The sequence below is a fragment of the Anoplopoma fimbria genome, chromosome 12 (genome assembly GCF_027596085.1).
Source record: "Anoplopoma fimbria isolate UVic2021 breed Golden Eagle Sablefish chromosome 12, Afim_UVic_2022, whole genome shotgun sequence".
NCBI lineage: Eukaryota > Metazoa > Chordata > Actinopteri > Perciformes > Anoplopomatidae > Anoplopoma > Anoplopoma fimbria.
Genome location: NC_072460.1, coordinates 8,073,130 through 8,087,059, shown reverse-complemented (window position 1 = coordinate 8,087,059; position 13,930 = coordinate 8,073,130). Strand labels below are relative to the sequence as shown.

Here is a 13,930-nt window from a genome sequence, read left to right as displayed (position 1 = left end):
TAGCAATACGATATGCATCATGATCACAGAGGGTACTATTCAATATATTGCGATATATTGTGTTACTTAAACCAAGGCGAGAAATTTGGATTTTTAAATCTGATTTTAGGATCATATAAAGAACACATCACCATATGCAAAAAAGAAGTCAGTCACAGTCCATGTAACATCAAACATCATAGCACTACTTTTGGGGCAATCTGAGACACTGTCTGCCGTGAATCTTTGCATGTCAAATATTGATTATAAAGCAATACATTGTTTTCGAGAATTAATACAGTAAAAACAAAACATAATATCATGACATTGAGTATCGATATTTTCTCAAACCCCAACGAATATATGGCATGTGCTGTAACCACTCAGCTACCAAGGCCCTACATATGGTACATTTTTGGGAGAGGATTGATACCTTTCTCATGTCTGTCCATTCAATATGAAGCTGTCCATTCAATATGAAGCTGGAACTGTAACCTCCATAGCATAAAAACTGGAAACAGGCTTAAAGTTAACAAAATCCACGTACCAGTATGGTTTAAAATCAAGAAATTAACACTGTATATGTTTGTTTAATCTGTACTAAAACTTAAATTTGTAAAATCGACAATTAATGGTTTTGATTGTTTTTTGGTATTGAGGTATATTAAGTGCCAAACTATTTTTTGTTTCTGAATGAGCTGCAGTTGTAGAGAGCTTGTTTGGGGATACTTGAGAAAAGATAATTACAGTAATGTAACCTGCTGAGATTAAGTCCTAACCGGACATGAGTCATCTTATTATGCTATGTTTTTAAGATGGTAGAATGCACACTTTCTGACTTGGTATTTGGTCTTTAGTCCTCAGAGACATGAGTGCTATTTCTCGGCCCTCTTTTGCATCCCAAACAAATTTTTCTTGTGATGTGTACATATTTGCCTGCATTTTGCTGAATAAAAAGTTTACGGTTCAAAGAGGTTCAAAGGTCCTTGCAAAGAGAATCTATGGAACTGTAGTCGCTTGATGACAGAGCAAGTTACATTTGGGTTTCGTCTACATAATTATGATAGTTGATGTTTGTATAATGTGTGAATGTATATAAGAAGAGGACCAATGATTTAGCCTTGAGGAGCTCCACACATCATGTTGGTCCCCTCAGATGCCTATTTAACAATTATTGAGACAAAATAGTTCATGTTGTGAAGATGGGATTGAACCTTTTGAGCACTGGGTCTGAGAGCCCAATCCAGTTTTCATATTGTATGGTCCACTGTGTCAAAGGCAGCACTTAGATTGGATAAAACTAGACCGGAAATCTTGCCTGAAGTAGTTTCTAAACTAATATCAATCGGATCTACAATCAGAGTGTGCAGCTAATTTTTGCAAAAGGTACTGTATAAAGTGGTATATAAATCCACTTTACAAATCCACTTAACGCAACTCGTCAATGAAAACAGTAATTCATCAGTGTGTCATTGGATGGATGGCTGCACCAATTCAGTATATTATTTACCGTTCTTTACACAAGTTAAATGCACTGCACAAAAACATGTTGAACGATAAAGGATATTTTTATCTGCCCCTATATTTTCACAGTTAGAATTTACCTCCCTCTCTCCTCCCCCTCATTCCACTTCTCTCTGCCTCTGTCCTTCTGCTCTCCTTCAATCCATCATCATTCCCACCACACCCTTCCATCCATCCCTCTGCTCTCCATCACCTCCTCATTTGTAGAAAATGATGAAGGACAACAACCTTGTACGCCACCTGGATGCGTGTGAGACCATGGGCAACGCCACGGCCATCTGCTCCGACAAGACCGGCACCCTCACCACCAACCGGATGACTGTGGTGCAGGCTCACATAGGTGAGCAAAGATTCCTTAATAATAAATAAATAATATACTATACATCAATTTAAATCAACAAGCATGTCATTATTGATTATCTGTGTTGCCTATGGTTCACGCTAATGAAAACACAAGGCAATGATCAGATTGAATAAATGTCAAGAAAAAGGATTACATTTTGAGAAACCTCCTGCCTGCTTACACAAATCAGAAGTCATGTGGCCCAATATATACTAATTTTGAATAGACCAGTGGTTCCAAACATGGGTGCTGTTGTGGCACCCTAGTGTGCCTTTAAGAATGGGGAAAGGGTGCGGCAAGTTAGTTGATTAAATTTTTTTTACAGTACTATTTAATGTTTCATCACACAAGCAACATACATTACTAACAGTACAGTCCTATATGAGGTTTAGCTCAGAGAAACTCAACGCGCTCTCATTTAGTCAAAATATTAATTACACATTAGAAACCCTAACATTTGTATCCACCTAAGGTGGCTCGGAGGACATCACCAATTTAGCACAATTCTTTTTTTTCGACTTGTCAAAGCTCCTCCTATGTCACAGAGGACATAATGCAATTGTTTACACAGTCTCAGTAGCACTTCTATATAGGTGTATGAATGGGTGTGAATGATTAGAGAGACCCTGATGGGCAGGTGGCACCTTGCATGGTAGCCCCTGTCATCAGTGTATGAATGGGTATGAAAGGGTGAATGATTAGTAATGTAAAAGCGCTTTGAGTGGTCGGAAGACTAGAAAAGCGCTATACAAGTACAGTCCATTTACCATTTACTTCTCATGATTCATGAGAAGTAAAATGTGAAAAGTGGAGTGCCCCTTTAACATCCAGCCATCCATCCATTGTCTTCCGCTTATCCGGGGCCGGGTCGCGGGGGCAGCAAGCTAAGGAGGGTCCTTCTCCCCAGCAACACTTTCCAGCTCCTCCTGGGGAACCCCGAGGTGTTCCCAGGCCAGACGAGATATGTTATCCCTCCAGCGTGTTCTGGGTCTACCCCGGGGCCTCTTACCAGTTGGACTTGCCCGGAAAACCTCTAAAGGGAGGCGTCCAGGGGGCATCCTGATTAGATGTCCGAGCCACCTCAGCTGGCCCCTTTCGACGCGAAGGAGCAGCGGCTCTACTCCGAGCTCCCTCCGGAGGTCTGCCCAGCCATCCTACGAAGGAAGCTCATTTCGGCTGCTTATATCCGCGATCTCATTCTTTCGGTTACTACCCAAAGCTCATGACCATAGGTGAGGGTCGAAACGTAGATGGACTGGTAAATCGAGAGCTTTGCCTTACGGCTCTGCTCCTTCTTCACCACAACAGTCCGGTACAACGCCTGCAGCACTGCTGACGCTGCACCGAACCCCTGTTCATCTCTCATTCCATTTTACCCTCACTCGTGAATAAGATCCCAAGATACTTGAACTCCCTCCAAACCCAAAGGGTGCAATCCACCGTTTTCCGACAGAGAACCATGGCCTCAGACCTGGAGGTACTGACTCTCATCCCGACCTCTTCACACTCTCCTCCCCCCAGCTGCGCCTTGAAATCCTGTCCATGAAAATCCCAAACAGGATTGGTGAAAAGGGACAGCCCTGGCATAGGACAACATGCACTGGGAACAAGGTTGACTTTGTGCCAAGTATCCGGACACAGCTCTCACTTTGGTCATACAAGGACCGAATGGCTCGTTACGAACCAGGTACACCATATTCCCGCAGTACCCCCCATAGGACTCCCCGAGGGACACGGTCGTAGGCCTTCTCCAAGTCCACAAAATACATGTAGACTGGATGAGCAAACTCCCATGCTCCCTCCAACAGACCTGCAAGGGTAAAGAGCTGGTCCACTGTTCCATGGCCAGGACGGAATACACATTGCGCCTCCTGAATCTGAGGTTCGACAATCGGCCGGAGCCTCCTTTCAAGCACCCTGGAGTAGACTTTCCCGAACAGTGTGATACCCCTATAATTGGAGCACACTCTCTGGTCCCCCTTTTTGAAAATGGGAACCACCACCCCGGTCTGCCAAGAGAGTGTGTGTCAGCCAAGACAGCCCAACAATGTCCAGAGCCTTTAGCATCTCCGTTCGAATCTCATCCACTCCTGGCGCCTTGCCGCTGAGGAGCTTTTCGACTACCTCAACAACCTCTGCCCAGCATATGGACGAGTCTTCCCCTGAGTCTGCTTCCTCCACAGAGGATGTGTTGGTCGGGTTCAGGAGTTCCTCAAAGTGTTCTTTCCACCAAGTGTTCATTGTTCCGGAGGTGGTAGTTGAAGACCTTGCGGACGTTCCCAGTTCACAATCACAACACGCTTGGGTTTACCAGGTCTGTCCGGCAGCCTCCCCCTGCCACCTGATCCAACTCACCACCAGGTGTTGATCAGTTGACAGCTCTGCTCCTCTCTTCACACGCTACCCTACCTTTAACATGCTGTCACTAAAGTACTGCTTAACCATGTTCTACGTCCATCCCCAGTACCTTTTCCTTGGCCATAGCCCATCATACTGTTTCCCTAAAACTCACCCACTGAAACCAGTAGAAATAAATTCATTTTGATAGCAGAAAAGAGGTTTATCTATTGCTAGCTATTTCCAGTTCAGATCACAGATGGGTGAATAATGTGAAAAAATCCACATAGGCTGGATGTACAGAGATTATAATTGATGTATATTCAAGTTTGATTGTTGTTGCCTAGGTGATGTGCACCACCGTGTGGTCCCGGACCCTGGACAGATAAACCCCCGGACACTGGATCTATTAGTCAATGCTATCGCTATCAACAGCGCCTACACCTCCAAGATCTTAGTGAGTCATGCACAGACAGAGATACCACTCTTTGGTTTTATAACTTCAGTAGTCCTGCCTTTTTTTTTATGTCATCCTCTTCCGTTTCCTCTTGCCTCATCCATCTCTTGTCTTCTTCTCTGTCTGCCTTCCCGATGGCTCAAATCTACCTCTCAAACTTGATTCAACCTGTCTCTGTATCAGCCGCCTGATGTGGAGGGGGGTCTGGCTAAGCAGGTGGGCAACAAGACGGAGTGTGGCCTGCTAGGATTTGTATTAGACCTGCAGCAGGACTACGCCCGTGTCAGAGAGCAGATCCCTGAGGAGAGACTGTACAAGGTTAGGAACCATGCACCGCATCCACCTTCACTAGTTACAGTTTTTTCTTAGACAAATATATATTGATATTTGATATACATCCTGCATACATTTATTATTTATTATTTACATGACAACAGAAAGCAGCTGTAGCGGCAGTTTTGAAGCATGATATACTGTGTGTGTATGTTATTAAACTTATAAGCATTAACACAACAAACACACTCGCTGTCAACAAGGTCCCCTTATGTACTGACTTCAGAACAGCATTCACAACCGCAGCTCACCACCTGCCTCTTAACCAGATCATGAAAGCATGAAATAATAAAGAAATAAAAGTAGCAAATTTAATGTATTTATATGTAACAGAGTAAAAGTAATGATGCTTCATCAAACTACGACAAGTACCATTTACTCCAAAAAGTTACTTGAGTACATGTAATGGAGTAAATGTAACTTGTTACTAACCACCTCCCAACCTAGTTACTGTTGCTAGGTTAGACACGCTTGACAAAAAGAAATGTAAGAAAGAAAGATGAAAACTTTGGCACTATAGGATAAGTCAGGGAATCACCAAAGTCTTCAGGATTCATCCTCTGGTCACCATGAATATCTGTACCAAAGAGTGTTTTTTATACCCTAAAAGTATCTGCTTAGCACACATAGGATTTTACCAAGGTTTATAATGCAACAACTACAATGACATTGATAAGACAAACAAGCGTGTGCTGCATGGTGCTTGTAGATCACAGTGGATCAAGCACTCAGAACACTCAGAACTAGTTTTCTAATCAGGGACATGTCCTCCTGCCTCTACTTTGACCTTTCTGAATCAGAAGTCTCTCTCTCTTTCAGGTGTATACATTCAACTCAGTGCGTAAATCCATGTGTACAGTGATCAAGCTGCCTGACAGTTCCTTCCGCATCTACAGCAAAGGAGCCTCTGAGATCCTGCTGAAGAAGTGAGTGTTAGAAGAGGATGAAGGAAGTGGAGGTGGTCCGGGGCGCATGAAAAAGTAGAGGCAAAAATAGTTAATAGGGGACTGCGTTAAGTGTAAGAGACAAACGATGTTCTGTTAACGAGTATTTCTCCTCTCTCTCCCTATGTTCTGTCCTTCATCTCTCTCCAGGTGTTCCTTCATCCTCGATGCCAATGGAGAAGCACGCACATTCCGTCCACGTGACAGAGATGAGATGGTCAAACAGGTGAGACTGGATCACTCAAAGCTCCAATGTGTGGAACAGTGCCTTCAGAAGGGCTGTGCTGAATGCCATTTTTATGCCTCTGCGCCAGCGACACCCGTGGGGCCGAAGTCATTATGTTTCCTGTTGTCCATCCGTCCGTCTCTCCGGGCCGTGAACGCGATATCCCCAAAAAGTTTGGAGGGACTTTCTTTAAATTTGGCACAATTGTCCATCTGGACTCAAGGATTAAGTGATTTGATGTTTAAAGTCAAAGGTCAAGGCCTCTGTCCACAAATATGGAATGAAGCAAAAATTAAGGCAGATAAAAATGTGAATATTATCTTTTTTCAATCTGCAAAGCTATGGAGTTATTGGAAATGTTTAGATGATTAGATGAGTCACAATCAACCCTACGCAGCCTAATACCAGAAACAGTATAACTTTCATAATATTAGTGTAGCCTGATCTTCATCTGCAACTGTGCAGAAATACCGTGTTTCAACACAATGAATAGCACAAAAACAAGGCTGCACAGCCTTTGGATGTTGGCATTTATATTTTCAACCGCTAACCCTGCTTCCAGTCTTTGTGCTAAGCATTGCTGAACATAAAATGAGTGACGGACTTTTATACATTCCAAATCTGTTATAAATAAAACTACCTTTGCTAGATCAGTCTTGTTGTAACTAAAATATTTAGCAGCGAAACACATGTATTTGTTCCACATACAGTAGATTAGTCCATGCAGGCTGCGCCAGCATTGTTTCACTTACTGACAGGCTGACTGACCTACATTTGGCTCACGACGAACGCAGCCTGTGCATTGAGTAAAAACAACTCTCCTTAAGGCATAACTTTATTCCAGCTCAGCTGTTCAGTTTACATTGCAGCAGCTTTGTTTCATATTAAGGACTTACAGCAGCAGCGGTTGCTGTCTGCAGTAGGCTGGCGGTCTTTTCCCTACAGCTGTGTCAGAGAGGACTACCACAAAGGTACTCAGAAAGTCATCTCACAACAAACCGTATGCGAGCAGTTTAATCCAGTTTTTCTGCATCAGATATTGGAATGTAAATAACATGTTTGTACATAGTAAGTTAAGCAGTCTGTGGTTAGTGTAGCCCCCTCTGACCATACTTGTGATAATGACTTATAACTAGGTGATTGAGCCAATGGCATGTGAGGGGTTGAGGACCATCTGCATTGCATACCGGGACCTGCCGTCTAACCCGGAGCCAGATTGGGAAAACGAAGCAGACATATTGACGGAGTTGACCTGCCTGACTGTTGTTGGGATAGAGGACCCTGTGCGGCCTGAGGTAGGGTACTGTAGAGTATGTGTGTGTTCAATTTTAGTTACAGCTGCTACTGTGGCTCTCGATAATATGTGATTGTAACCTGTATTTCTAAATAGTAATAGTAATTATCTCTGCCAGGTGTAAGCCTTTGTTGAGATCATGCATTCTGTCATGTGTGTGTGTGTATCTGTCTGTCTGTCCGGGGCTAATCTTGCATACTACTGGACACATCAGCCTAATATTTTTTGTGTTTGTTTATGACTGCATGCTCAAGGACCTCTCGTGTTTGCAGTGATTCACAATCTTTAAAAAATATATTTTATTGACTATTTATACTGTAATTGACTGCTGAGTAACCACTCCTCTTAACCGGTTGGTAGGTGCTGCAACTGATCGACATCTGCCTCAGTAGCTAAAAGCATTTCCAGCAATTGGCCAGGCAAAAACAAAAAAGCCTTACCTAGTCTGTTGCAGGCCACATTTTGGCCTTTGTCGTGGCTTGAAAACTGACATCCATAGAAAAGTTCGGTCTAATTTTGAAACACAGCATCTGCAGATTAATTCTATACCCGATATGTTATGATCCACTAACATCAGACACAATACAAGACGATTAAATTGCTGTTATTGCTATCTTCGCCGCCATAGCAACTATAAGAGAATCGTGAAGGACAATCCAGTGAGATTAAACTCTTCTTTGTTTGGGAGGGGAGAAAGAGACACACCTGGTGGGATCTACACTCTACTGAGTGAACTTTTCTCGTTGGCTTTGTGTGTTTGTGTGAACATATTTCCCTCTTAGGTGCCTGATGCCATCCGTAAGTGTCAGCGTGCAGGCATCACGGTGCGGATGGTGACTGGAGATAACATTAACACAGCAAGGGCCATTGCTGCTAAATGTGGCATCATCCACCCTGGGGATGACTTTATCTGTCTAGAGGGCAAAGACTTCAACCGACGAATCAGGAACGAGAAAGGAGAGGTGAGTTGGGGTCTAAAGGGGGTTAAGTGCAGAGTAAACTGTCATAGCATTTTTAAAATGGCTCCTTTTGTATTCACATGAAGTTTTCTATTGCTGTACTGAATAAGATTGACCTAAAACTGGATATTAACAAATTATGTGTGGTTGGAGGAGCCCATTTGATAACCACTCTGACATAATGCTTTCATCAAGCTTTAAATCTCTACTGCTTGACAGATTCATGTGTGCACGTGACGTGTACTGGTAAATCTGATCGATTCTCTTTGGAAAGTAAGAAAACACTCAAGCCTAACTGTGTCTCTTTTACTTACCTGCATTGGTTGGGCTGTTGTTAGTAAGTTAAGTTCTGCCTTACATTAGATCTACACTGTAGTGCGATATATAAGTAATTTGTGCTGCAACTAACAATTACTTTCATCGCCGATTAATCTGCTGACAATTTTTTTTGTATAAACGTTAAGTCTCATGTTCCAATGATATATGACAATATCTGCAAATCCCGGCAATATTTGGCACTTTTGCTTTTAAAATGATCAATTGATTAATTGGTCAACTAATCATCTCAGTTATATTCCTTATTCAGGTGGCACATCAAACCTCAAACATCAATATTCTTTATCTCTCTTACTGTTGTAGCTGCTCGAGGTGACGCTGATTACAACAATACGCTACAATACAGTTAACAAAATTATGAATTTAAATGGTTCCTTACCTTGGGGTCTGGACCCTCCAAAGCGTCATGTGATTAATGTGATGTGATGATGTGTAATGATACACAAATTTGTATTTTCATTTTTGGGATTTTTTCCAATCGTTTCTTTTGTTGTGAAATTATTTTATTTTTTATAAGTGCTCATAAATCCAAGAGGCTCGAAACTATTTGTTTAATCTGTAACATTGTGTATTTTATAGGATTATCATATTTTCTTAATTTAATAATTCCAAATGAAAATATAGCTGAGTAGAGGAATAAAGTCGCACAAAAATACCTCGAAATTGTTCTTAGGTACTGTACTCGAGAAATTCTATTTACTAATCTAGTTACTTTAGTATTTAGAATTCAGATCCTTAACTTCAGTAAAAGTACCAATACAAAACTGTGAAAATACTTTACTACAAGTAAAGGTTCTGGATTCAAAACCTTACTTAAGTAAAAGTAAGTATTAATAGTAAAATACACTTCAAGTAAAAGTAGTGATTGTGCAGTAAAATGTTTCCTGTCAGTGTTTTATATTATATATGATGTTTCTGCTGCATTAATGTGTATGTTTCCTTTTACTGCTCCAGATGTTTTTAACTCCTTTATATCCTGTTGGCTGGTTTAATCTACTTTAATCCATCATATTCTATAAAATCATCAGATGTTTGTAGTGTTGCTATGAGAACCACGTATCTCTATAAAAAAAACAGCCTTTTTCCGCTTTGTGACGATGCATTTTCCAGCTGTTTCACAAGGCTTTTTTTTTAGCTGAAGGAGTAAGAGAATGTTCTCAACATATTAAGGAACATTTCATCTTTCAGTTTATCACAAACATTTAACATCAACACATCTGGAGACACGTGGTTTTACCTGAACAGGAAGGGGATGAAAAACTGTCATGTGAAAAGTAACTAAAGCTGTCAGACAAATGTAGTGGAGTAAAAAGAAGAATATTTACCTCTAAGATGAAGTGAAGTAGAAAGCACAATATTACCTCTGAGAGTTAGTGGAGTATAAAGTACAATATTTACCTCTGAGATGAAGGGTAGTGAAAAGTACAATATTTACCTCTGAGATGTAGTGGAGTAAAAAGTACAATATTTACCTCTGAGATGTAGTGGAGTAAAAAGTACAATATTTACCTCTAAGATGTAGTGGAGTAAAAAGTACAGTATTTACCTCTAAGATGTAGTGGAGTAAAAAGTACAATATTTACCTCTGAGATGTAGTGGAGTGGGCTGCACGGTGGTGTGGTGGATAGCACTGTCGCCTCACAGCAAGAGGGCCCGGGTTCAATTCCCGTGCTAGATGGCCTTCTTAGTGGAGTTTGCATGTTCTCTCCGTGTCAGTGTGGGTTCTCATGCAGCTTAGGTTAATTGATGACTCTAAATTGCCCGTAGGTGTGGATGTGAGCGTGAATGGTTGTTTGTCTATATATATGTCAGCCCTGGGATAGACTGGAAACCGGTCCAGGGTGAACCCTGCCTTAGCCCAATGACAGCTGGGATCGGCTCCAGCTCCCCCGCGACCCTTGCGGGATAAGCGGTTACGGATAATGAATGAATGAGTAAAAAGTACAATATTTACCTCTGAGATGTAGTACAGTAAAAAGTACCACATTTACCTCTGAGATATTGTGGAGTAAAAAAGTACAATGTAGTGGGAGATAAACTACTAAAGTACCTCACATTAGTACTTCAGTACCACACCCCACCACTGTTATATTGTAAGCTGTACGCATTTCCTCTTTTTTTTCACATTTATTTAAATTTATACTGTGAACCTTGCACGATTTTCTACATTCGTTTTATGTTTCTTTGACTTTTGCAGTACTTGATTTTATTTTTTATTGTTACACACCAAAACAACAGGGCAAATTCCTGGTATGTGAAAACCTACTTGGCAATAGCTCTTTATAAGATTTCAATTTCACAGTGCTTCTTTGACGCTTTATCCTCTATCCAACACTCTACATCAGTTAGTGACATCTAGTGAGAGAAGAGTATAGCTAGTAGGTTGTCAATGGTGTTATTCATCCCCCCCCTTCTCTCTATCTGACAGATTGAACAGGAACGTATTGACAAAATCTGGCCCAAACTCCGCGTGTTGGCTCGATCCTCACCAACCGACAAACACACACTGGTCAAAGGTGAGTCTCAAGTGTAATAACCCAAACACATGACATTGACAAATACACACATTCGTTCACGCAGATGAGAGCCTATCTCTGCTTCCTGTTGTGTCCAGGAATCATCGACAGCACCGTCCTAGAACAAAGACAGGTCGTCGCAGTAACAGGAGATGGAACCAATGACGGACCAGCTTTGAAGAAGGCTGATGTGGGCTTTGCCATGGTAACCTGATATATTATTCACCATTAATGTGTATTTGGTGTTAAAACCCTTCTGTAGCTACAATAATGTAATCCAAACAAGTATATGAATCAATTTTAGGGAACAAAGGCCCACTACATATAATAAATATGTTAAAGGTATGGTTTTGGATGTTTTGAAGTGTGGTTGCATGAGAAACAGACAGGAGTAAATGACAGGAGTACCAGCATAAGTTTAAGTGTACGTTATATTTTCACAGCTCTGTAACGAGGAACTCAAGCAGTTAACGGCCCTCTCTTCAAGCTTCACAACTCCCTAAAAAAACATCATGTCATTTTAACAACATGTCATTTGAGGAAGGTAAAGAAGTTGCTGGTCTGCTGCTGCCTCCATCGGTTTGTTTCTTTGTGTTTCTTTGGTTAGTTTGGAGTCATCAGAGTCTCACAATAACGCAAACAGACTAACCAATCGAGGCAGGGGTAGACCAGAAACTCTCTCTTTCTGTGAGGTATAATGCCATTAACAGCCATTATACCTGTGAGGTATAATGACTGTTTTTGTCAAAGGAGTCTGTTTTTTTAAGCGATCATGGATAAGAGCTTCAGTTTCCCATCAGAAGGTCTGTCTGGTAGCAAGGTAAAGAGGTGAACATTTTCTAAACATAGCGTACACTTAAACTTATTTAGATTATTTTAGGTGTCTTAAATACATCACAGCAGTACATTCATTTGCCCCTGTGCTGGTTCTCCTGTCTGTTTCTACAAACTCCATCTACTGTAGTAAAACACTGACTATGGAGAAAAAACGCATACAACCACACTTCGGTTAATCTGAACTATCTGTTTATGACTTAAGATAACTAATACGTTCAAGTATTTATTAAGTATTTTGAATTTCCTATAAATAATACACACTTAACAATGTATTTAAAAAACTATAAATATAAGTATATATTTTATTTTGAATACATTGTTTTAAATAATGTACATTTGGTCACAGCTCTTACATACGCACAAGCGCTAGCACTTGGATAGGTTACAAAACGATATATACAGTATATATATTGAAAAGAATTTGGACGCTCGAATGCTCCCGTGAATTACATCACGGTTCTCAGTCTCCTCCTCACTCTGTCTCAATCTGTGTCAGGGTATTGCGGGAACAGACGTGGCTAAAGAAGCGTCTGACATCATCCTGACTGATGACAACTTCAGCAGCATTGTCAAGGCAGTGATGTGGGGACGAAATGTCTACGATAGCATCTCCAAGTTCCTGCAGTTCCAGCTCACGGTCAACGTAGTTGCTGTCATAGTGGCCTTCACCGGCGCCTGCATCACTCAGGTAGACAGATTTCTACATGCTGACACGCATGCTTTTCCACCACAAACAATATAACAGACACAAAGACGTCACTTCACTAAACATCACTCATCCTATATCTGCTTGGACAAGGCTAATCTTAAAATGCTTTTTATGCATTTTTTTACACTATCCTTATATAAGAAGAGACTACCTGACACACATGGAAACATTTACATATGTTTGATCTGAAATGAATATCAACTAACATATGTATGCTTTTATGCATTTAATGTTAGCTGCAATATTTATTCATATTGAAAGTTAAATACATAAAGAGGAAAATGTACCTCTTTTTCTCAGATATTTTTTACCTCTCAAGTAATCCCCTCCCCATCCAGAACATTAAACAAAACACTGACACTGATATTGATATTTCAATCACGTGAGACTAAATTTGAGTTCACAATAATTTATAACCCATGCATAAAAAATGAATAGTGAAAAGTCTTAGTCCACTATAACCATGGATGTATGAATAGAACTGGATACAGCGTTGGAGGCAGGGCCCTGCTCATTCTCAGTGGAACATGAAGCAAAAAATGTTGACTTCCGAGTATAGAATTCCGCGTCCATGGGCTCAGAGAGAAATCACACAAGCATTCCTTAAGCAACTGCAACAGTACACATACAAATGTTCTCCGCTCTGATCATTCTGCTATGTTGATTTGATTGAGAATGTCCATTCTACTCCTAATATTTTTCTTTGGATTTAATATACAGGAAAGAACAGTGAATTAGGGTCTTGTGAAAATGGAGGCAGTATCCTCACAATCCCCAGTGTCTGTGAAGCCAGACTCCTGTGAATATGGTTCGTGACATAGCTCTCTGGTTGCAAATCTCTCTGCAGGACTCTCCTCTGAAGGCGGTGCAGATGCTGTGGGTAAATCTCATCATGGACACGTTTGCTTCTCTGGCCCTGGCCACCGAGCCCCCCACTGAGGCCCTGTTGCTACGGAAACCCTATGGTCGGAACAACCCGCTCATCTCACTGACCATGATGAAGAACATCCTGGGCCATGGAGTGTACCAGCTGGTCATCATCTTCACCCTACTGTTCATAGGTACACACACACAGACAACCAGGAATGCAATTTCATCTACTATTGTAACAGCCAGAAATGGCCGGCTTTGATAGT

General features: G+C 41.2%; 1 protein-coding gene across 1 annotated transcript in view; it reads left to right on the top strand.

The window, feature by feature from the left end:
- atp2b3b (ATPase plasma membrane Ca2+ transporting 3b) overlaps nt 1–13,930 on the top strand; it is a 43,628-nt gene that overhangs the window by 15,650 nt on the left and 14,048 nt on the right. The window contains exons 10-20 of the mRNA XM_054608354.1: nt 1,711–1,843; nt 4,531–4,640; nt 4,824–4,958; nt 5,793–5,899; nt 6,068–6,143; nt 7,280–7,438; nt 8,220–8,399; nt 11,161–11,248; nt 11,347–11,453; nt 12,582–12,773; nt 13,642–13,855. Coding sequence (XP_054464329.1) covers nt 1,711–1,843; nt 4,531–4,640; nt 4,824–4,958; nt 5,793–5,899; nt 6,068–6,143; nt 7,280–7,438; nt 8,220–8,399; nt 11,161–11,248; nt 11,347–11,453; nt 12,582–12,773; nt 13,642–13,855 — 1,501 coding nt within the window. The remainder of the gene's footprint in view (nt 1–1,710; nt 1,844–4,530; nt 4,641–4,823; nt 4,959–5,792; nt 5,900–6,067; nt 6,144–7,279; nt 7,439–8,219; nt 8,400–11,160; nt 11,249–11,346; nt 11,454–12,581; nt 12,774–13,641; nt 13,856–13,930) is intronic.